The sequence below is a fragment of the Macrotis lagotis genome, chromosome 1 (genome assembly GCF_037893015.1).
Source record: "Macrotis lagotis isolate mMagLag1 chromosome 1, bilby.v1.9.chrom.fasta, whole genome shotgun sequence".
Taxonomy (NCBI): Eukaryota; Metazoa; Chordata; class Mammalia; order Peramelemorphia; family Peramelidae; genus Macrotis; species Macrotis lagotis.
In genome coordinates this window covers 731,560,274-731,586,031 of record NC_133658.1, presented here as the reverse complement: position 1 = coordinate 731,586,031, position 25,758 = coordinate 731,560,274, and the positions used below count along the sequence as shown (strand labels likewise).

The window sequence follows — 25,758 nt, the reverse complement described above, 5'->3', positions numbered from 1 at the left end:
AAGGTAGCCTCCAATTGCATTCTATCCGTGACCTTCAGCATCATTGTCCCTTGTAATATCCTCACTCCTTTACAAATCTTCAGTCTCTTTCTCTACTGTTGTTTCTCTGATGCCTGACAAATGGGTTTATATCTCCCTCATTCTTAAAATATCCTCTCTTAATCTTGCCATTTTCCCTGGCTATCATTCCATATTTCTCACTGCTTTCATGACTTAATTGCTTGAGAAAAGACATATGAAATAGATGATTCCACATCTCTCTTTTACTTCCTTCTCAGTTCTGTATCTCTTAATTTCCAATCTGATCATTCAACTGAAAATGCTCTCCAAGATATTGATTTCTTAATTATCAACACCGATGGTCTTTTCTCAGTACTCAAGATTTCTTTGTCTTTTAGTAACCTTTGGTACTGTCCACACTCTTCTCCTTGACACTCTTAGATTTTTGAGATACACTTCTCTCCCAGCTATTCTCTTTCCTTTCTGACAACTTCCCCAACTTCCTCTTGGTTTCTTTTGTGAGATCTTTATCAAACTCATAATGGTAAACAAGAGTATTTCCCAGGGTTCTGTCCTGGGTACTCTTCTCATTTTGTCCTATTTTACTTAGTATTGATTTTATCATCTCCCATGGATTGATCTCTGGGCAGATGATTCTCAGATCTATTTAACCTGCCCTAATCTGTCTCCTGATTTCTAGTCCAGAATCTCCAGGGCAGTTAGTTGGCACAGTGGATAAAATACTTCCCTTGGAGTCAAGAGGACCAGATTTTGAATATGATCTCAGACCATTGATGCTAACTTGCTGTGTGACCCTGGGCAAGTTACTTAACCCTGATTGCTTCACATCCAGGGTCATCTCTAGTCATCCTGATTAGTATCCAGCCACTGGATCTAAATGGTTCTGGAGGGAAAAGTGAGACTGGCGACTTTCCATAGTACCCCACGTCACTCCAATCTAATTCACATGCTTGTCATGGCATCACCTCCCTGTTGTCATGATCTTTTTCAAGAATGAAGGACAAAACATTATTAGCCCAGAAATCTCCAACAGACTTCTTAGTCATCTCTAACTGAAAGTCCTGTATACATCTTAAACTCAATATACCCAAAATAGAACCTCTCATCTTTTCCTCAAAACCCCACTTCTTTATGAACCTCCCTAAACCCTCCTAACTGAAGGGTTTCCTCTTTGACTTTTTAACCTGTCAATCCCACCCCCCCCCAATCCCTATCTCTACTTCATTTTGTTCCCTGTTCCTGTTCTGTTTTTGTAACATCTTTTAGATATGCTCCTTTTTCTCCCGATGCTGCTTTGGGGATTTTTTGGAATCTGGAAAATCTATGAATGTCATTCCACTCTCATCCTTCAGTATACTTTATCATCAAATACAGCATCCTCTGTTTGGTTTTCAAAGCTCTTCCTAATCTGATCCCTTTCTCCCTTTTCAGTTTCTTGTTCTATACTCTCCTCCATGTTTTCAGTTCAACAACACTGACCTTCTTGAAGTCCCTCACAGAGACCTTCCATCTCCTGCCTTCCATGCATTTCACTGGCTGCCTGCCAAGCTTGGAACACCGACTCTCCTTATCTCTGCCTCCTGGCTTCCTGCTCAACTCTGAGTTTGCCTTTTGCAGAGAGTTTTCCAAGCTCCCTCATCCCTAGGGAGTGTTTTCTCTCTAAGTGCTTTCCCTGCACTTTACCCAGTATCTGCTTCATGTATATTGAAGGTGTTGTATGTTGTCTCCCTGGTTAGAATGTGAGCTCTTTTCAGGCAGTGCTTATTTTTATTTTCATTGTATTTCTGGTACAGTTCCTGGCATATAAGTGCTTAATAAATGCTTTCTAAGTTAACTGAGGCGCAAATGGAGTGATTAGAACCAACCTAACATTTGAGAAATCTAGAATAATAAAATCTAGGGATAAGTCATTCCTTTAGCAGAAGCTTTAAAGCTAAATTTCCTGCTCTGTATCTTGGACACACCATCATTGGAAAATCTTTGTGTCAGGTAGTCACTATTCATGAGGACATTTGGAAAATAATTTTTTGAGTTTTGGTAGCAACATTCATTATTTGCTATAAATTTAATTTCACTTAAGATAATTAGCATTCTTTGAAATTTGTACTTAAAATTTTTTTCTGAATATTAAGGGGGTCATTTTCAACTATAAGTAAACTACTTTGAAAGCTTTCTTTGTTGCAAACATCACATAAACATCTTTTTTTTAAAACAGTTGATTAGGGGAAAGTCGTGGAATATTATTCTTTCTTTCTGCAACTCTATTCAATTTTGTAAATTTGTTGTCTACTTTTCTTTTTTTAATAAATTTATTTTTCCAGTTACACATGGAAATAATTTTCAATATTCATTTTTATAATATTTTTTCCTCCCACCTTTCCCCTACCCTAAATAAAATAAGTAAGTGATTTGATATGGGTTATACCAGTACATGTTACAAATTATTTCCATACTACTTTTTACCTGAATTGTGTCTAACCCTAGGGCATCTAGTAATCTTGAGTTTGAGTGTTTGTTTCTTATTGCTCTTGGTGACTCATAACTCTGCAAGATCAAATCCAGACATAGCTTCTTAGAAACCAATTATAAGATATGAACAATCTGTTGCTTTTTGTTGTGAAAATCATGGTCCTTTCCCTACATCTAAGTCCCCAGGCAATCCTGATCCTGATTTATCCAAACGTATGTGAAGTATTTTAAAGTGATCTCTGTTCTTTTTCTCTATATTTTCATATGCTACTTTTCTACTGTCATATACTCATCTCGATTGGTTTTTCTGCCTCCTTTGGTGATTCTAGTTAAGTGTTTAGAAGAATTTTCCCTGAAATCGTTAATTATTTCCTCTTTTTATCAACCAAGAATCTTAATTGATGACTTTATAAAGTATACAGATGTGATCACAAATGAAAATGAGACTTGAATATGTATTTAGTTCAACACTTAACTACAGAAGCAACAGCATTAATATTCCCTTAATGATCAATTACAGTATAACTGATGCATTCTTTTTTTTCTCTTTTTTTTGTTTTTTGCAAGGCAGTGAAATTAAGTGACTTGCCCAAGGTCACACAACTTGGTAATTAATTATTAAGTGTCTGAGCTGGATTTGAATTCAGGGCCTAACTCCAGGGCTGGTGCTTTATCCACTGTGCCATCTAGCTGCTCCCTGACTACATTCTTGAATGAATTAGAGCTCTTACTCTTATTTAAAATGACACTTATTCATTTGTGGAATATGCGCATAATGGACAAGCACAAACCCTTTAAAAGAAAAGAAATTATATTTCTTTTGTTTTCAGGTTATATATATGAAAAATTTTCCCTAATGTGGAAATTTGGGGTTTTTTAAATCACTTTTAAATTACATGTAATTATTATCTTATTAAGATTCCATCTTTTAGGTTATAGTTTTGACATTTTCATATTCTGTATTTTTAAAAATTCTTTTAGCAACTTAAGCTCCCATACTGTGCAAAGCATTGTGCTAGTCTTTGTATGTTGTGCTTTTCTCTTTCTGATTTTGGAATGTATTTTTTTTTTAATCTTATGGTTGAAATTTAAACATTATGACAATGTACACATATCTAAATTTTTTTGTTTTATTTTGCTCTTTAGGTCAGCATGATGGACCATTGCCAAGACAGCATGCTGGTTTATTGCCAGAGTCTCTTATTTGGGCTTATGTTGTCCAGCTCAGCTCTGCATTGAGAACTATTCATACAGCAGGATTGGCATGTCGTGTTATGGACCCAACAAAGATTCTGATAACTGGCAAAACAAGGTACTCACATTGTTCTTTATTTTTTGTTGTTTTCTACACAGTTATCAATATTTGAGCAGTTAGTAATATTTAAACAATTAATAGTTTATATTTTAATCCTACCTTTTTGTATATCCTATTCAGGTATCTATTGTGGTTTTGAATGATTTTTTTCCTTTATTTGATGTGTACTTAAAAAAATTTTATCAGTGAAAGGTCAAAAAATAAAATAATTTTTAGTACTTTCTAAAAAAAGAGCCTACTTTATAAAAAAACTCAGAAGGTGGCATTCAGGTGAAGAAAGAGGATTGTGGGAGGAAGAAAAGAAAAGTAGGACTCTGATACCCATCCTGCATAAAGCATATTTTCATCAAATTTCTGCATCATGTGGTTGTTTATGGGAGGGGATAATTTAACCCAAATCTTATCTGAATTCCTTGTATAATCAGAATTGCCCATTTTTTGAAAAAAAAATGAGAGTTTAATGTAGACAATCAAAGAAGAAATACATTTCATAAAATATATAAATGGAAAATTGATTTCTGTCTCTCTTCCTAAATTCTTTGGTTCTTAAAGGTTGCGAGTAAATTGTGCTGGCATTTTTGATGTTTTAACATTTGATAACAGTCAGAATAATCCATTGGCACTAATGGCTCAATTCCAGGTAAGTTTATCACTGATATTATATTGTCTTTACCATTTTATGCTAGGTCTGTTTGGTTTTTCTAAATTTTAAAAAAAGCAGATAGTATTTAATTTTAATACTTTATTTTGCTTTTCCAAACTTTACATTTATCTTTCATTTGAGGCTGTAAAACATGTTATGATGCCTTGAGCGGACCTTGGAAGTATTAAAATGTAATTGGATTGGTAACCAAGGCCTCTTCAGACTCAACAAGCATTACATGTTTTTTGAATTCAGAGCATTATGCTGAGCATTGTTTGAGATTACAGAATTTAAGTAGGAAAATTTGGATCTAATCTTTCTGTTGCCTACAGTCTAGTATAGGCACATACTAAATATTCATTTTTTTTTCATTTAAATTACTCCTGTTTAAAATAGAAATTAATTTTTTGTGTGTTAAGGCAATTAACCCAAATAAATATAAAATACAAAATAATTAGGCAGATGAATATATTGCTTCAGCTATTGTTGTCACAGTCCCATTTCTTTTTCCTGCCAAGAATGCTGTTGCATTCACTTTAAAAAATACAACATTCTGTGTCACTGATAACTTTTTCTCTTGTCTCTTACCTTTATCTTAAGGATTATTTTTCTTTCTTAACAATAAAATTTAAGACATGTGTAAAAGGAAGTCAACTTCATTAAATATTTTAAGAATGTTGATTGAGGAGCTAACCTGTTTAATGAAACTGAGTTTACTCAAGTAAGATTTTGTTTTTTAGTCTTTCTGTTATGTTTTTTTTAGCATTCAGTTTTTAAATTTTGAATTTCAAATTCTCAAATGTTTTATGTATCCAAAGTTAGTAACTCATTTCTTGAATGTAATTTGATTTAAACATTTTTGTTTTTTAAAAGCTTAATTTTACTTTACTAGTTACTATCCATATCAGCCAGTATCATCTTGACTTTGGATATTTAGCCTTTTAAAGTAATTTCCTAATAAGTAAATCTGAAAGATAGACATGCCATTTTTGAGAGAGAATTGAAGATGAATGATTTTCATACTGGAAAAATACTCTTTCAAGGTGTAGTTATATTAAACAATCATTTTCCATAACATTTCCTGTTGCATGCTTTATAATATACTTATTAATTTAAGTGCCCATTGATATAAGAACATAGTTAAGCTCTTTATAAGGTACAAGATTTTCAATTTACAAATTACTTTTATTTTTTAAATAAAAATTACTGATAAATTGAAAACAACGTTGGTAGCAAAATGCATTGATGTGTACAGAATTATGAAAAATAATCATCCTCTTCCAACAGTCTTGTATTGTCTGCTTTTCTTATTTGTATGTTATATTTACTTGAAAAGAAATTGAAATTTGATTTCAGTTGGAAACATCAGTTGTTAATTTACTTTTATCCCTCTTAAGGAAATAAAAAAGGGAAAAGAACAAGCCAGAGGCAGAGAGTTTTGGTTTGTTTGTTAACTATATCAGTTCCTGAACCAGAATTTTCTTACTGAATCAAAGGACATAAAGACATCATCTGAATTAAAAAGAGCTGACATGTAGCCATGTATGCACCCCGGCAGCTTGTTTCCTCATCTCTCCCCATCTCACATCTCTTTCAAACATCTCTAACCATCAAGCTGCTGAGCTCCCTTGTTCCAGGAATGTGAGCAATGTGGCAAATGTTCTGTCTTCATTTCTTTTCCCCAGTTTGTCCTTTCCTCAATGTGAATTCCTCTTACTGCCTTAAATCACACAGTTTTCATTCTATTTATGAGCTGAAAAGTTACCTTAAACTTAAAATTCATTCATTTCAGTATCAAGAAAATGCAATCAGAAATTTTGAATTACCTAGACAATGCAAAGAACCAGTGACATCAGATTCTAAAAGTTGTTTTATGTACACATGTGTTCCAGCATTCAGAACTAATGTTTAGTAGTTTTTCATTTAATTTCATTATTTTTATGTCAGTAGAGACTTAACATTTCCTTAACTTTTAAAATAAACCATATGTTTTTTTTTATTTAAGGTAATGGAGTTAAGTGACTTGCCCCTGGTCACACAGCTAGGCAATTATTAAGTTTTTGATCCAAGATTTGAACTCAGGTCCTCCTGACTTCAGGGCCAATACTTTATCCACTGCGCCACCTACCTGCCCCAGCCATATGGTATTTAATCTATAATACAAAAGAACTAAACTTTTATGACTATTTAAGAACCTTTTTGTAAAGAGTGATTGTGTTTTGACTTCCATATACCTTCATTTCAAATGTACTTTTATAAGGCATAAACTAAATAAGCCTTGCTATTTTAATTTGGAAATTGCCTGTAAGAGTAGTACTAATAGTCTTTCCTTTCCTCCTAACTCATTGCTCCAGCATTTTTGTGCACTTAGTGAATATGGATAGGTAATATTAGGAGGTGGGTTTTTTTTTTATTGTTTTTCTGTTTTTGTTTGTTGGTAAGCTTACTCTTTTACCTTTCATTTGGTTTCGTTAGTAGTAAGAAATTTTTCAGATGTGTTCCGTGTGTATGATAGCTACATATGTGTTTCCTTACAACATATAGCATGAACAAATGAGAAAGTAATAGTCATAAAAGGGGGAGCATGATTGACAGAGAAGAAGGTACATGGGAGTGCATTGTTTCTTGCAGTGTATTTTTCATAGTCTATTTCAGATTACAGTAAAATGGACATAAGTAGAGCCATTGATAGAATCAGAGCAAAGAATCAAGAATTGAAAACCAGGAAGCAACTGAAAATGAGTTTGGGGGGAAACTCCTAGAATGCAATAAATGGGGGGAAAACAGATGGAGGTAAGAAGCACAATAACAAATGGATAATATTTAGTTGGGAACTAATTTTTTTTTGAAAAAGGAAAGTTATTAAGTTTGTTGTAATGTTAACCATATTATTTTTAAAAATCAAGCAGCAATTTAGTAAACTTTTTTGAGATGGTAAATTCTATTTCTGCATTGCGATTTACCTAAGTCATCCTAATATGTTTTTAAAAGTGAGACTCTTTTATCTTGAGTTAGATTCAGAGAGGTGCTAGAAAAAGTACATTTAAATCAGATAAACAGTTAATTGTAAATCTATCAGACTTCGGATTCTTAGCTGTCAGTCTTATATCAGAATATGAAGGAAGAGACCAAGAACATGAGAGTGCTCATGCAATAATAGCACAGGGTGAAGCTGTGCTTTGGATATTGTATTACTCCTCACGGTTGGAAAAAAATTGAGTGGGTTAGCGCATGCTAGCCAAAACACTTGTCTTAAATTACTAGTAAGTAACCTTATTCACATGATGCATACATTTGAATTCAAATGTCTTCATTAGTGAATACACCAGAATTTCATGAAATTTCATGTGATCTGTTCTCTGGTATGTACATTTTCTCTTGGCTTTTATTGTAAAATGGGGTAACTGGATTATTCTTCCTCTTAATTCAATATCCCAAAATGTAAGTGACATAAGAGAAATTTTCCTTTCCCTACCCTGTGGCACTGTTTCCATAGTGGTATCTCTCAGATGTCAGTGTTAGGAGCAATAGTCTTTTCTTTAAAAAAATAGATTTAGAGCTAGAAGAGACCTAATAGGCCATCACAGGCAACCCTCTCATTTAATCAATGAAGAAACTAAGAGTGAGAGAGGGACAGTGAACTGCCAAAGGTGACCCAGATAATATCTGAGTGAGGGAAAGGTTTTCCTGACTCTTTCTGAGGATTTCCTGATTCTCTACTCTACTCTATTATGTCTTCATCTGGCTACCCAGAGAACTTTTTCCTATTACACCTTTTCTCTCCTTGTTTTTCTGCTCCCATTGCCCTCTCTTCTGTCTTTCCCTGGTCCAATCCAGGCTTCCAAAGATAAATCATTAAGCAAAAATCTTAGACCTAATGGTACTGACACCATTTATGTAGAAAGTAGGCCTTTGCCTTCAAAATATTCAATTCCAACTGTTAATCTTTTTTGAGAAGGAATACTTTTAAGGAATAAGATTTTTTTCATTTATAAAACTGGGAGAAATACCATCTTTAGTATTTTACTTTTTCTTTCTTAAGTTGATTTGTTTTTAAACTTAACGGTGTTTCAATGAGACTAGCATGATGTAAATTGTAGCATATAGTGTCAATTTCTTTTAGGTAATAATCAGTAATATGATTTTTAAAAAATATCTAGTGTTATTGAATAATTTTGCCTGCTTGGCCTGCAGCCATCCTATTTAGCTTTAGTGGGTGAAGATTTAGCCACAAAGTTAGGTTGCAGCAAGGGAGGTAATATCACAGTGAACAGATACCTGGTCTTCAGGTTAGGAAGGCCTTCAAGTCTCCTTTCTTAAAACATATTGATAGTAGATTCCTGGACAAATCTTTCTAAAAACTGAAAACTCAGATTTAGGGAAGATGCCAGCCTGCAGTGATAAAGGGGAATTCCTTATAGCAATGAAATCTCAGGTCCAGTTCCTATAGTTTAAGGTTATGAGTCATCTCACATCATGGGATAAACCAAATTATCTGATAGGGCACATTCCACTTTTGTAACATGCATTCCTGAGAATATTTCATTTTTCCCTTGCATTTCTTTCAGTTGCCTGTGTATTAGGTTTATTTTGAGTGAGTATTCTGCTCCCTTAAAGATGTAGGTTATTCAACCCCAAATCACCTATACAAACATCCTCTAAATTTAAAGCAATGAAATATTAAGAGAGAAAGATAATCTTGCAAAGGAAAACCCATAAGGGAATACCTTAAGTCATTAGAAACAAATACAGGTGGGATATCAGTGAGGTTTGCAGAGTCCTAATTGTGGAAGTTAGGTTTGAACCTGGCAGTGCCAACATCATGTTCTTTATTGGGAGCTTCTTTTTAGATAAGTGGGCAAATTTCCTAGATTGAGTAGTGCTGTATAAAATTTCATATTTCAAATGGTGGTAATCATGTGTAACAAGTTATAGCTACCTATGAATCAGTTTCTAATAGGGAAATTTCAGTTTTATGAAAAATAAGCCTAAAGAAATTAGTAATTCAATAGTTTAATTTTGAATGCTCTTGACTTGCTTGATGTAAATGACTGAAGTGCCCTTGCTCTTTCCTGGAAGGCAAAGTAATATCAATGCATTAAACATCTATCTCTATGAGATTAAAGTTAAAAGTTATGTTCATTCTTTCATGTCAGCAAGCAGATCTGATGTCATTAGGAAAAGTTGTGTTGGCTTTGGCTTGCAACTCTTTGGCAGGAATTCAGCGGGAAAATTTGCAGAAAGCAATGGAACTGGTGACAATCAACTATTCCTCTGATCTGAAGAATCTGATTTTGTAAGTTTTAAATACAATGAGCTAAAAAGATTATCATAGACTATGGAATATGACCAAAATGTAGGCTTAAGAATTAATCCAGACATCTTTTTCCTATGTTGTTTTAATATTGAAACAACCTATAAGACTTAGCCTTTAAAAAAAAATCCAAAATTACTTTTTCACAAACTTGCATTCTAATTTATTTATCATTATTGTTTTTATATATTCTCCTTGGAATAAATCCAAAAATATGATCAAATGAATTATAATTAAAATCATAAAACTAAAAACATTGAGGTTTTTTCTAAAATTGTTACTATTAGTCACACCAAACTAGTTATTATAAGTAGATAATTTGATAATACAGATTTTTGCTCTAATGAATACCCCTATAATATAGATATAGATGTTAGGGTTTTTTTTTTAATTTTTAAGTTAAGTACATTTTTTGGTAAGTTGGTCTAAAGGACAGATGAGCAGTCTCTAGTAAGATACCCAGAGTTCTCCCCTTTTTGCTAGAAATACAAACAAGAGCTTATATGTAGAAGAGCAAAGGCCATTGAAATATCCTATGGCCATAGAGCATGAAGCCTTAGTGGATTTTGATTGGATTTGATGAAGGTCTGCTATGGCTCAAGACCGTCATAGCTTGTCCATTCCAGATCCAAGTTATCCAGGGAAGTGGGTGGTATCCTAGCTCATTAGTAATATAAGATACTACAGCAGATAGTAGAAAACCTGTATTAAACTCATAATAAATAAATCTTCTCAAATTAACTTGAAAAACCTAAAGTCCTCTAAGTTGTAGTAAGACCCTTCTCAGGAACTGCAGTTTCAGACAATTGAACTTCCAAGTGTATACAAATTCATATCTTTATAGCTCTTTAAGTTTCAAAATCACTTTCTTACAAACACCCTGTGATGTAGATTGTGTATATATTACCTCCACTCTACAGATGCAGAAAGTGAGGCTATGGCATTAAACATGTCCCAACTGACAGAGTTCTATAGCCTTGGATGGGCTGGATCTTTCTGTAATCATTTTGTCAGGTGTGGACCACAGGGGCTCTCCCACATTGCACTACCATTGCACTGGTGTGCAAGATAGGGAGGTTTACTTATTGTTAGGTGTCTCATTCTGTTAACATTCAGGTATGATGATTTGTCCATATCTTGTTACAGTGTTAAATATTTTGCTTTTCACGTATTATGACAGTAGTGATTCCTAAACAGTATTGTAACAGCCAGGGCACTGGTCTTAATTTTCTAAAGCTGTGACTCAGTTGATATAGGCAAGTTGAAATTCAGTCTTTGGTTTTGAAAGTTGTCATTCAAAAGTAGTAGAAAAAAGCTTTTGTTTTCAATAAAAGTTCATCACAGCTTTCTCATCAGGCATTATTTTGAGGAAGAGTGTGAGAAAGAAAAGAGTTTAAACCTGACCCTACCCAACCTCCCCTTCTTATTTCCATGACAGCAGGAAATTAAGAGGAAAGGTATGTTTTCTGCTTCTCCATTGGTTCTTAAAATTTTATAGGTGGAAAAACAATGACCATTAAAATGTAAGAAATAACTTCTTTTAGAAGATGAAATGCTTTCTTAAATAACAATATAGTAACACCTATTTAATTGTGATATCTTCAAGTGACTCCTGTTTATTGTTGATAGGTACCTGCTGACAGACCAAAACAGATTACGAAGTGTAAATGATATCATGCCCATGATTGGTGCTCGATTCTATACTCAATTGGATGCTGCTCAAATGAGAAATGATGTCATAGAGGAAGACCTAGCCAAGGTAAAGAAAACAGTCATCCACGTTTACATAAGTTGTCCCACAAATGGCAAGTTATTTTCTTTGTTTAGAGTAATTACTAAACTAAAAGATATTTTGACACAAAATATCTTAAAGACCATATTTCTTGAGACTAAATTTTAGCTAAGCTTAATATATATTATTTAGATTTTTTTAAATAGATTTTGAGCATTCTATTTTTTTCCCATGATAACAATTCTAACATTATCTGGAAAAAAGTAGTTCCATTTTCACAGGCATTTCTTAAGTGTAGAATGCTGTGCTGAACCTGAGAGGAGATAAATTTAGAAGAGGAAACAATCCTTATCCTATATGAATTTGCAATTTAATCTAATATGGAAATGTGACTTATTCAGGACTTAAGGAATTACTGGGGAATTTGAGAAGATAAGGTTATTGCCACTTAGAATAAGTAGGGAAGTTTCCTGGACAAACGGTTTTTTGAACAGGTTTTAAGGGTGGTGGGGTGGGAGATAGGAAATCAATATGGAAAGGAGCAAAGAATCTGTTCATCAAATATCTCTTAGGTGCCTCCTATTGACAGATGCCTGTCCTAGGTGCTGCTATAGGTCTAGGAGAAACTGCTGTCCCATTTGAAGAGGATGGCTAGAGAAAAGCCATAGAGGCAGAAAGATAGCAGCTTGACTGCACTATAGAATGTGCTCCAAGGGCAGTCACAGTCAGTGGGCATTAATTCAGTCCAATTTGATACTGTCATGAATGAAGAATGGAGAATAAATACAGGGATACAACTGCAGAGTATGTAAAGAAGAGAATTGTATCATAATGCTGGAAAGTAGGTTGGGGGGCATGGTTATAGAAGACTTTAAAAAGTCAAAGGGAAGAAGGCAATCGAGTTATTGGAGTTTATTGCACTGGAGAGTTTAGGCTTAGAAAATCACTACCACAATTGTCTGGAGAATCAGAATTTGAGACAGGTAGACTAATTTGAGAGTTCTTCTAGTATATAGACTACAAGATGAGGTGGTGATAACCTGACCTTAAAGTGGTGACTTGTATCAGAAGAGAAGAGGTGAAAGAAATGTCATAGAAATAGAAATGACATGATTTGTTTACTCTGGTTTTAGAGAATGAATATAAGTGAACAGCCAGTCATATAGTCTCAAGCTTATAAACCTGGGTGATAGGATGATGGTTAACTTTGGCAATTTGGTAAAGGAGTGGATTTCTTGGGGAAAATAACACATTCAAAAGTTGAATTTTGAGATGTCTTTAGGACATCTGGTTTTAAATGTTCATGAGGTGTTTAAGCTGTATCATAATGAAAGAGAAAGGACCCCTACAAAGTGGAGATAAAGAGAGGAAGGTATTACAAGAATGTGAATTGACAGAGGCACTCTCTCCTAAAGATGGGAAATGTAGCATTGTGTATGAGGAACAGAGGGAAGGCTTGTTTTGAACTGTAGAATGAGAGAGACAGTATTACGCTTCAAGAGTAGAGAGGTAGTTTGATTCTAGGGCATGAAAAGATTTAAAAAGATGCTATTTTATCTTGTCCCAGAGACAGCAGGAAGCTACTAGGTTTGATGCAGGTAGACCAAATAGTATAATGTTGAAATAATTGAGGTGAGAGATGATGAGGGCTTGATCAAAGGAGGTAGCTGATTGAATGAAGGGAAGGGGTCAGGAGTGAAAGATATTATGGAGGAAAAAATGGTAAGATTTTGGCACTTGATTAGACAAGTAGGTTGAGCGAGAGTGAGGATTTGAGAATAATGCTGATGTCATAGATCTGGATGACTTGGAAAGATTGGGGTACTTTTGACAGAAGTAGGAAAATGATTACATATCTCTTGCTTGAAGATTTTCAAAGAACAGGATCCCACTGACTCCCAAGACATGCTGTTCTACTTTCAGACAGCAATAATTGTTAGGAAGTTTTCTTCACAGTAAGTCTACATTTACCTTCACTCAACTGCTACTCGTTACTCCTAGTTCTGCCCTCTCTTGGGACAAACAGAACAATTCTCATCCCTCCTTCATACGATCACATCCTGGAAGAGAACACATTTCCTTTGAGACTTCTAGGCCAAACAACTTCATTTTCTTCCCTTGATCTTCATAATGCCATGGACTCAAGACTCATAACCCTCCTGGTTACTCTGCTCTGGACATTTATTCCACTTTATCTGATTATATGGAATAGCCCTATTATTTTGGTCACCTCCTAGATGCCATATATTATGGACACTTCTGCACTAAATGTGATGCCTAGATTAGTCTGTCCATACCAGAGTATAGCAGAAATAGAATTTCCTTCAAACTGGATGTTATCTTAATGTCATCTCAAGTAATACTAGTCTTTTGGATGCTACATACTGAACTCGCCATCCTCTAAAAGTTAAGTTCTCCATTCTATTTGGGTAGACTCCCTGCCTGGAATCCTCTTCCATCTTCCTCTCTATCTCCTTGCCTTCTTGATTTCCTTAACATCCTAGCTAAAATCTCACTTTTGACAGGAAGATTTTCCTGATTTCCTTTTATCCTAGTGCCTTCCTTCATTCTGGATTATTTCCTGTCAATAGCTTGTTTGTACATACCTTTCCCCAGAGCGTAGTGAGCTCTTTGGGATCAGAGTTTATCTTTTTTATTTTCATTTTTTTTGTATCTTCAGTACTTAGTACAGTGCCTTTCACATACTAAGTATTTAATAAATGTTGACTCACTAGGACAAACATTAAAGTATAAGTAAGATCTAGAATTAGATCACATCTTGCACCTCCATTTCCTCTGGGATCTTGATATCTCCTTGTATTTCACTGCTGATTTGCTTGCTATTCTGACACATGCTTCATCTGAGGTATAAATAGTTAGCTCTATAAATATTTGTAGATATCATTCAGGGTCTGGATTTCAGGAAATAGAAATCAAGACCAAAATCTTGTGCTCTGTAGTTGTAGCTGAAACGTGGTTGAACAAAAATGATACATGTTAAGAGTATAGAAAGAAGATGAATCTAGAGACTGTTGGAACATCAACAATAAGAAGCTGGAAAGAAAATAAGCCAAGGAAAACAGGTTCTTGCAACCATGGAAAAAAGTTTCCAAGGACAAGAGGTGACCATCAGTTATAGATGATGTTCATTAAATCCCATAGAGAGTGAGACCCAAAAAATAATCATTGGATTGGATAGTTAGGCGATAATGGAAAAATCTTTGAGAGAATTTTTCAGTAAGGCAGTAGAAATGGAAGTCAGACTGCAAGGTTTGGAAAAGAGGTGATGAGGAAGCAAACACATTTGGTGTTAGGAACTTTTTCAAGAAAGGTAATCACGAAATAAGGGAAAGGAATTGGTATGGTAGTTGGATCAAGTGAAAGAATTTTTTAATATTGGGAAAGCCTGAATATTATAATAACAGTAATGATTATCAAACAAGATGAGAACAAAATAATAATTCACATTTATAGTGCTATCTAGAATTCCCAAATTACCCACACTAAACCTATAACAGTAGCTATCATTTATATTGTGCTTTAAGGTTTGCACTGTGCTAAATATAGGTTATTTCATTTTATCTTCACTTCAACCCTTTGGAAGATAGATATTATTATTTATTTTCATTTTCTAAATAAAGTGTGAGGGAATTTGAAATTAAATGATTTATCCAGGTTCACAAAGATACAAGTGCCTGAAGAAGTATTTCAATCAAGGTCTTCCTGATTCCAAAGCCAGTGTTCTATTCCTTTTAAGTATTGTTGGTATAGGTATTATTGTCTTTACTAATTTCTCACTTTAACTGTTTGAAATGTTTTCATGTCTCCTCAATTCCCAATCATTAATTTTCCAAATTTTATCAGAATCACCTACTCTCTCCTTTTAAAAAGAAATGAAAGAGATTATACCTACTCTTTATTAAGGCTAATCCCTTTTGATTTCAAGTCTTCATCTTTCTCAAGCATCTTGACTGGCCAACTTCACTGGCTCTTTTCTAACTTGCATTGTAGAAACAGTTCTGATTTTGGAGGCAGAAAACTTGGAATCGAAACCAGGATTGCTTCCTTTGAAGTAGAGTTGGTAAAGGTATTGGTTTCATTTTACAAACAAGTTACTGAGTTTCAGAGAGATTATGTACATGACACCTGCCCTGACCCATAGTGCTAGTACCTGTTGAAAGTACTGACACACTAGGAGTTGAAATGATATAGCATCATTGATTTAATATTGGAAGGGCTCATCATCCCCTACTCCAGCCCCTCTTTGTGTAGATAAATCAGGATTTAGAGAATTTAAGTGACTTACTACCCTATGAAATAAGAAGGAATCCTGGTTTTGATTTCAAGTTTTCTGTCTCCAAAATCAGAACTCTCTCTACAGTGCCATAGTTAGGAAAGAGCCAGTGAAGTTGGCCAGAATTAAGATGCATGAAAAAAGATGAAGCCTTGAAATCAAAAGGGATTAGCTTTAATAAAGAATGGGTGTAATCTCTTCCATTCCTTTATAAAAGGAGAAAGGTGATTCTGATAAAGTTTGGAAAATTACTCCTCCTGGTTGGGAATGGGATTAGGGATTGAGGAGAGATAAAAACATTTGGAACAGTCAAAGTGAGGAATTAGTAGGAAATTAGTAACAGAATTGATGAGAAACAATTATGCAACAAATTTTAGTGAATGAAATGAATTTGATTTCATGACTTTATTCACAAATGACTCATCATTACTGGAAGGTGGGGGGGAATGATTAGGTTAACCAAAATTCTATATTTGTAGGATAAGAACAGGTGAACGTCCAGTTGGGTGAGTGAATCTTGGATAATTGTGTACCATTCATATCCATTCAACAAGTATTAAGTCCCTGCTGTATGCAAAGTACTATTTTAGACACTTGAAAGGGTAGGTATGAAGATAAGTGAAACCAGGGTAGGAAGATGGGGAAAAGGAAGGAAGAACTAAAGAGGAGCTAAGGCACTGGTGATTACAATGAGAGTAAAGCCTAGGTTTAGTGTGAGATTAAAAGAAAAGGTTAGGATAGGCCTTTATTGTTGGAGAGTGTAATTTCAAAGTTTTAGTTTATAGGAACTTCTGTGTTTTTTGTGGGATAGCAAGGGTTGAAGGTATGTCTGTATACATGAAACAATTGAGAGAAGAAAGGAGGCAGTAGGAGTTAGAGGAATTGTATTTTGAAGATGTTAGATTGTTATCATGAGCATTTGAATCCCCTAAGGTTGAGAGCAGTGGATAAGCTGGAAGGAAAGATTGTTTGAGGTAAGTGTTAGATATTGAATAAATTGGAGAGTGATTTGGATACCAATAGATTGGACACTATATGGGAATTTATTTTTCTTGACTATGCATATTTTGTTGTTCTTTTCTTTTTTTCCTCAGTAGGGAGAAGCAGAGAAAGAAGGGCAGGGGAGAAAAGAAGTACTTTCTAATTTAAAAAAATATATTAGTTTAAAAGGCAAATTATATGGACATCATTGAGATCTGTTAGGCAGCAGAATTGGGGAATAAGGAATAGATTACTATTAATACTATTGCTGCTACTGCTGCTGTTGCTTATTGTTTCTATTGCTTATAGCTATCCATTTTATGGCACTACAAGGTTTGCAAACTTGATCTTCACCACAATCCTGAAAGATGAGTGAAGAAACTGAGTCCGACAGAAGTGAAATGTTGGCCTAGAGTCATAACACACAATTAGGGTCCAGGATTAGAGTTGAACTCAGGTCTTCCTGATTCAAGGGCTGTTGCTATATACACTTCACCATCAAATGCCAACCACTTCCATATACATCCTGAGAGTTGTTGGGAGTGGGAGTACCTGCCAGTGGATAGGGTTGTGAAAGTTGTGCTGTCTTCTTTATAAAGTTAGATTTCCATTAAAATGATGAGATATGAAGAATGCTGAAGGAAAAGTTTGTGGCTCGAGTGGAATTTGAAAATTGAGCATGGACTCCACAGAGCCCAATGGAATGGATTTAGAGGATTGGTAAACCATTTTGAAGTAGATCCATTGAGGAATGGTGTTGTTCTAAATGGGATTAAAGGTTTCACTGGAGATAATAGGGAGCAAACAATTTATACCTCGGTTGCAAATCAAGATATCCAGATATACTGAAATGTGATAATAAAATAATAATAGTCTAATAAAAGATAGATTGATTATATATTGGCAAAATTTGTAGAATTGCTCCTCAGTTTCTGAAAACATTAAAGGGAATTTTAGTATGAGTTATTTTAGCTAACGAATATAATACCCATCTATATAGATATTCTGAATACTTTTTTAAAATTAATATTTTGTTTTCCAATTATATGCAATAGTACTTTCTACCTATCATTTTCTGTAATATGTAGTACATAAGACACTTTTAAAAAAAATGAAGGTAATAGACTTTGGTCTTTGTTTTTAAACTCCACAGTTCTTTCTCTAGGTACAGATGTTATTCTCCATTGCAGGTGCTCTAAAATTGTCCCTGATTATTGCATTGATGGAATGAGCAAATCCATTAAGGTTGATCATCACCCCCCATGTTGAATGCTTTTTAATGAAATGGGTAAAACTAAATTCAAATCATAATCTTGAAGGTTAAGAATTGTAGATTTTTCTCATGGGCTTAATAACAAACATTTATTGAGTGCTTCCCAAGTGCAAGACTTAGCACTAAATGCTGGACCTACAAAGGAAAATAGAAACAGTCCCTGCCTTGAAGGTGCTCCCAAGCAAGTCTATACAGATAATCTCAGAGGAATAATACTAGCTGTGGGGGAGTGGAGAGAGACCAGGAATAGAACAGATTACTATAGATTGTTTTTCTCTTAATTTGTAGCTTTTATTTTCAAAGTCTAAAGCATTAACATACTTTTCTATTATATAGGAGGTTCAGAATGGAAGACTATTTAGACTTCTGGCAAAACTGGGAACCATCAATGAGAGACCAGAGTAAGGGTTTTATAACATATTAATATTCTTTCATTCTTGGATGTTTACTGTCTTTTTCTTTTTGGAGATTTAAAAGAAATGAGGAATTGGTATATTTTGTGTCTTTTTGAGACATTAAGAAAAATGAAGAAAAATTCTCATGTAAAGTTAACTTTAGCATTGTTTATAAATGTTGTTTGATTGGGAACATTTACTTTAGATGTAGTCCACATGAAGGCAAATGTATATATGTGTATTTTATGTCTGCCTTTTTTTCCCCCCAAGGCAGTGGAGTTAAGCAACTTGCCCAAGGTCACACAGCTAGGTTAGGTAATTATTATATGTCTGAGGCCCAATTTGAATTTAGGTCCTCCTTATTCCAGTGCTCTATACCACCGTAGCTGCCCCTGTATGTCTGCATCTTGAACATTCCATTGTAGTCTCTGAATTTGGTTCTACTATTTGAGAAGAAACATAATAGTGGAAAGTAATTCTATGCTTTTATGATTTCAACAATACAATAAACATCAAGAACTTACCTCTTCCCGACTTTCTTTTTAACCATAGTTATAATAGACTTTAGAAAAAACTTAAAGGGGGAATGATCTAGGAAAATTCATTCCATCATTTTTTTTAATTAAAATGTCTTTTGCAAAGTTACCGTTGATATTTTGTAACTGATTTAGCCACCCTGTCACATACTTAAAATTGATTTAGAAGTTAGTTCTATAAGAGTGTAACAGTCTGTCTCCCTTCTTCTCTTTAAATCCAATAAATCCCCTCAGTTTTTATCCAGTAGAATACTGGAGCCGTCACTTTATTCATCCATAATGAAATTTATCATATCAAAAAAGTATGACCTATTCTTGTTTAATCTCTTTAATTTTACCCATTTTATTATTGACCCAATTCTTTTATATTAAATTTGGTGGAAATGTCTCCCACCAAAGAGTCAATGGAAAGATTTGAAGGAAATAAAAAGCCACTGAGAATCTGTCAGTTCTACTAGTGGTTCTTTGGTCATATTTTGTTGACAATTTTCTTTGATTCCTTTTCACCTTTACCAAGGAAAATCTGACTCTCAGTTTAACTTTGTTGCTATTTCCTTTTTAGCTTCCTGTATTGAAGAGCAAAGAGGTGTGCGTACTTTTGTTCCATCCCAATTTTTTATCCATCTTTTTTGCTTGCCTACTATTAAGTGGAATACCATTTTGGCTCTTCTTAAGAGATTTCCTCCTCTGATCCCCTGCCAGCTGTGAGGGAGAACTAAAAGCACATTGGCCTCTCCTACTGTGTCCAGACTACCAACACATTCCCCTTTCTTTCACTCTTCTTTTTTTCCAGTGTGTTGAACTGAATTAAGATTATCAAATTAGTTCTCTGCCCAAATTAAATAATCTTATTTTCTTTTATTTCTTCCCAGATTATCTTTTGAGGGGAAAAGTTCAGTGTAACAAGTATATAATATCCTTCTTCCTCAAAGGACCATATTTTCATTTATAATAAGATTTAAAGATAACTGGTAGAATTTAGTACCCTTTGCTTTCAGAAGGTTCTTGTATAAGACTCTGAAGACTTCAGTGAGAATCTAAAGATAGTGAATTCAGATCCACTGAATTAATCCAAAAGTACTTAACAGTGACTTTTAGCAGTCCTAAAAGAACTATTTAACAACAGCTTTAAAGATAAGGAACATTACTAAATTATTTATTATGATCATTTTTTTTGTTTGTTTTTTGCAAGGCAAATGGAGTTAAGTGGCTTTCCCAAGGCCACACAGCTAGGTAATTATTAAGTGACCGAGGGTGGATTTGAACTCAGGTACTCCTGACTCCAGGGCCGGTGCTCTATCCACTGCACCACCTAGCTGCCCCACTATGATCATTTTTTAAACCTGCAATAATATTAAATTATTTTTTATCAAGTAATTTTCAAAACAATAACTACTAGAGAGTATATTTTTTTGGGGGGGGGGGCATGGCAGTGGAGTTAATAGACTTGCCTAAGTTCACAGTTAGGTAAGTGTTATGTGTGTGAGGCTGGATTTGAACTCAAGGCCTCCTGACTTGAGGACCAGTGCTCTATTCATTGTGCTACCTAGCTTCCCCAAGAATATAATTTAAAATTATATAATAGCTTCTATTTTATAGGGTGCTATAAAAGGAATTGAGAAATTTTTAATGAAAAAAAATTCCTCTGGTAATAAACCAAAGATAAACATCTATATTGAAAAATTAATTTGTACCTTGTGTATCTTTTTTGTTGCTAATGTGAAAAATCAATCTTCTGCCAGGTTTCAGAAGGATCCCACTTGGTCAGAAACTGGAGATAGGTATCTGCTGAAACTCTTTAGAGATCATCTCTTCCATCAGGTGACAGAAGCTGGTGCCCCATGGATTGACCTCAGTCACATTATTTCTTGTCTTAACAAGGTAATCTGTAGGTAGCTACTTTAAAATTGTAATGCTTTCTCCCATGTATTAATTTGTTATTTAGGTTTTGTAAAAGATATTTAGATAAATAAAATGGGGATCTGTCGTTATTTTAGGGTTTCAACAAATTTTATTAAAAAGGTAATAACTCATTTCATTTAGTTTACTCTGTGGAATGGAGGTATTCATAACTGTACTAAATCATTTGTAATTAAAGAAATCTCTTTGGATAAAATGTCAGATATTATGAGAACTTTTGCATTCCATAAAATTTATTATTTTGAAGCATTTTTATCCTTTTAGATTGGTCTGCTATAATTTTCCTAAAATTTTTAAAAATGAAAGTCTAGATCTCCATCCTTGGAATTAGAAATACCTAGTTTCAAGGTTTGCCTTCCAGTTCATGCTAACTTAGTGACCTTGGGTAAATCATTTATTGATCTCTCCAGGACCCAGGCAGTTCTGAACTACAAGTTCAGAATTGCTGAGAGAAATCACAGGTTGAAACCATAAAAATTTAAAAATTATTGTTAATATCATGGAACCTTTAATTTGATAAATTATAATTTCACAATTCGTCATCATTTGAGCAACTACTCTGTATCAGGTACTAAATTATAGAAAGGAAAAGGCACAGCACTATGTGACGTTTTATATGTACTCATTTGTTGGTCCCTCATTCCTTGAAATTCAAAATAAAAAAACAAGCTTTAAATGATCAGGTACAACCTTAAATAATGAAGATGGGAATAATTTTTAGAGTGATGAATTACTTGAGAAATTGGAGTCAGGAGTTGAGTGGGATTAGTTAGGGAAAAGTTCATTGGAAGAGGTAAAGTTTGTAATTTTTAAAGTACATGATTTGGCAAAAGGTGGATGGAGAAGAATTTTATGGTGAGATGGTCTGGAAGACAGCATATGACCCTTATCTTTAAACAGGTGAAAGTAAAAACCCACTCATGACATATGGGTATCCATATATAAGTAGCTTAGCATCCAGAGGAGGCATATAGAGTGTGAAGAATTAACAGTGTCTTGTCTCTTATTGAAGAGCAGAAGCCAGCCCTAGCATATGTGGTCAGACTCTTGACTTCCAAATAAATTTTATTTATTTAGTCTGGTTTTTGAAACCTTAGGTCCTTGTTTTTAAGTATCTTCAAAGTTTATAATCTAATGCAACTACTTCCATTATTGTTCTGTCATAACTTCTTTAAGGATAGTGTGTTGATTACTATATTTCAATAATTGGTTTCTTTTGCAATTCTATGCATTTTATGCATAGGGGAGGGATGTAGAAGTTGTCAAATGTACTCTCAGTCAATCTCAAATAGCGTATTTTGAGGCTGATCTAGATCAGGGGTGCATAACCTGGGGATCATAAACTTATAAAAATGTTTTTGATTACTAGGATAGTGTGTTGGACTTGGGAATGGGGATTGTCCATTGGCATTGGAACCTCACAGCATCCCAAGGGTGCATCCCAAGGAAACTTTTGTCCTGAATGTTCCCCATGAAGGAGGTTAAGGGAGGTGTTTGGTTGCTTTTTCAATCCCAGTTTTAATTTCTTATTTTTTGTTACAGTTAGATGCTGGTGTACCTGAAAAAATAAGCCTCATTTCCAGGGACGAGAAGAGTGTCCTCGTGGTGACATATAGCGACTTGAAGCGCTGCTTTGAGAACACTTTTCAAGAACTAATTGCGGCTGCCAATGGCCAGTTGTAGTATTTGCTAAAAGCTTGCAGGGCATTGCTGAGGAACTTGACCAGTAGCAAATGGCACTACCGCTGAGTTGTTGTTGTCTTCGCCATCGTTGTCTCATTTCATATTTGGGAAGCAAACAGGAGGTGAGCGAACTGCTCAGGCTTGAGTCAGGTACACAGTTACTTGAAGGGAAGAATGCTTCCCTTGTCCTAGAGCAATGGCTGCCACCAGGGGCTTTATCTGTGAAGAATTGAGTTTAGAGGGAGGAACACCAGCAGGTGCATGATGTTCCTGTTTTTATTTTTTTCCACTTGTATATGCACTAATTTTAATTTTTTTAAGACTTTTTTCTGATCTCTGAAGTTTTGCCACATTGTATACTTATTAAGGGAAACTTATTTGCAAGGACACTTTTGGGCAACATTTTTGTCACTGAGGATATTGCAGGATTTACTCATTTTGATATGATTTGCCCAGATACATGTAAAGGACCAGGTAAATAATTTCATAGAAATGCCCTTCTTTAAAGAACAGTATAGTGCATAATCCTTGTAGGAGTGTTGTTTGCAAGCTCTCTGTATGCCATCCACTGTTAAGTATCCAATCTGAAAATGGAGATTTTTTTTTTAAAAGAACACACAAAGCAAAGTATCATTGAATTGATGAATTCTAATTCCCTCATCAGTTGATTTAAGTACTTTCTGAGCAAAGTGGTAAACTAATGTTATTTGAAACACTTGGATGAACATCCAGTAATTAAAGGAGCATTTTAGGTTTTTTGCTCCAAATACAGCCAGCGCCTTTTAATAAACTGTATGTCTGTTTCCCTGCTAGTCAGATGCATTTACATTTATGCAATTTTTTAATAGAGAAAAAATTTTTTAAAGAAATTGTGTTTTTAAAAAGAAGAAAAGGCCTGAAATTCAGGAGTGTATTACTTTAGGTTATTTACAGTATACTTTTTTTTGTATAAAATTCTGTTCTTTGAACCACAGCTTTATTATGGTACTTTACACTGGATACAGATACAAAGACACTGTTAAGAAGATTAACTAAACACAGCAGTAGTCTGGCATCAAGAGCTTTTTGAAGTTTTTCAGCCTGAATTTGGAGGGATAATGATCTGCTGTGCCTTTGCAGTCACTGCTTAGCCCAAAGTAATATTACTTTTGATAATAACTCACCATGTGGAATATTCCTGAATAAGTTACTCTCAAAAGTTTGGAATTTTCCTTCTCTTAACTTTCTTAATATTTGGACATGCAGTTGCCGCCAAACTTGGGTATTCATGGAATTTATAGTAAAAGACAAAACACCTATACTTTGATACTGAAGACTGCCAAATACATAGGAATTTTCTTTCTTAATGCAGTAGTGAAGACTATGTATCCTTTCCCAGCACTGAATGTTTTAATAGCACTGGGTGCTCAACATGCAACTATGAAGAAATGTGGAAACTCAAAAGGTCAGGACAGACTCTAAGCACTTGCAACTGATGTTACTGACTTCAATTTTAATAATTCTACATATTTGTAGTTTTCAGAGAAGTTTTTAATATTTCTCTGTCCACTTTTTATAAGCTTTAAAAATGATTCTCTGCCTTGAGAAATGCATCAAGAAAAAGCATCTCTCTTCATCTGAAAGCTTTGAAGACTAGAGAAGCGCTTTACATATTTTAAGAAATGTGATTAAATCCATATTTGGTAGCATCAGTTGTTGAGTTTAAAAAAATCAATTATTGTTACATTTGAACTGGATGGATTTTAAAAAGAACATAATGTTCACTATCAAAAAGAATAATTAGCAATTGCCACAATATTGTTCTTTTTAAGGTTAAAAAAGGAACAAAAATTTGCAGAAGTTAACATGCAAAAGTCTTTTATCATTAGCTCGTGTATTTGAGAAAGAGCAGCTGTCTTTTTATATGTTTTTGACAAATCATATTGTAATTCTTTTGTACAAAAAAGAAGTACTTGTATTCTAGAAGAAATATGAAATGCTTAATTTATAAGCGGGCTGGAGATTTTTTCCAATATGTTTTCTTTGAAAATGAAAAGGGGATCATCTATTTAGTTTTTGGGTTTGGGAACCTTTGAAAATTTAATTTGCGGACCAATGTTTTGTGAAAGTAAAGGAAGGGCAGGGGTAAAATAGGGCTTGAATTTCTCATCTGTGTAGACCAGCAAACTTCCCTCTGCAAGGCAAGTCCAAATCGCAAACCCAAGTATATTTGCAGCATAAATCCAGTTTGCTTCAGCCCCCAGTAACCTCAGGACTTGGTTAAAAAATAAAAGGTAGACAGCTGATATGTTTTCATAAGTAAATATTGTCAGCTAGAAAACAGTTGGTGTCAGGTAATGCATTTTTTTAAGCTCTGTTTTATATTTATTTTTTCATTTAGTCCATTCTTGGGAATGATTTTAACAAGAACTGTCTGAAGTTCTGCTTAGGTGTTTTTTGGGGGAGCCCTCTTTTCCATTGTGTAATTCTATTTAAGAGGTTGTCTAAACGTTCATCTGTTTCACTCATAGGAAGATTTCAATGTCTAAAACACAGTCACAAGTTAAGGACATAATCCTTCCACTCCTTCCTGTTCTGACAGATAAAAGCACAGAAAGGGCAACCTTAGAAATCATGTGATGTTGGTCATTTAAATTTTTGTACCTGTTTTAAATTCTGTTACATATTTGCTACATTGTAAATATTTTTGAGGGTACCTCTTTTTTGATTTTGACCTTGTTTCAGTGATTTAAACGTCAGAAGCTTCCCTAAAAAGCACCAGTATGTTACGTTCTAATGTCATGATCCCAATATGTGTTACTCATCTTTAATCCTGTTTTCAGTCTTCATGTGTACAGCAGTATTTTTAATAAAGAATTACAAAAAATATAATTGTCTTCTTTCTTGTGTTAGATTTCATAGTATTTGCCATGGTGGTAAATATAAAGGTTGAGGTTTGGACTCAGACAAGTTTCTGGAGAATTTTTAACTTTTGAATTATACAATTGCAGATATACTAAGAAGGTTATGGATTTATAAAATTATCATTTCAGTTAAAATTTTTATATAGTCTATGATTTCTAGATAATACCTGATTTTTCCCATAGTTTATGTGAATCTTGTTTATATGCCCACACTAAAGTATATCAAAAAGTATCAGAGTTGGAAAGAACCCCAGAACTTTCTAATGCAAACCATGTCTG

The 25,758-nt window shown here is 34.2% G+C and overlaps 1 protein-coding gene across 2 annotated transcripts in view; it reads left to right on the top strand.

The window, feature by feature from the left end:
• PAN3 (poly(A) specific ribonuclease subunit PAN3) overlaps positions 1-25,447 on the top strand; it is a 146,116-nt gene extending 120,669 nt beyond the window's left edge. For both annotated transcript variants that reach the window (XM_074216145.1, XM_074216146.1), the window contains 7 exons: positions 3,637-3,802; positions 4,358-4,445; positions 9,605-9,744; positions 11,392-11,521; positions 18,379-18,443; positions 20,716-20,854; positions 22,436-25,447. In XM_074216145.1, the coding sequence (XP_074072246.1) occupies positions 3,637-3,802; positions 4,358-4,445; positions 9,605-9,744; positions 11,392-11,521; positions 18,379-18,443; positions 20,716-20,854; positions 22,436-22,576 (869 nt within the window). In that variant the 3' untranslated portion in view covers positions 22,577-25,447. The remainder of the gene's footprint in view (positions 1-3,636; positions 3,803-4,357; positions 4,446-9,604; positions 9,745-11,391; positions 11,522-18,378; positions 18,444-20,715; positions 20,855-22,435) is intronic.
• Positions 25,448-25,758: the final 311 nt, after the last annotated feature.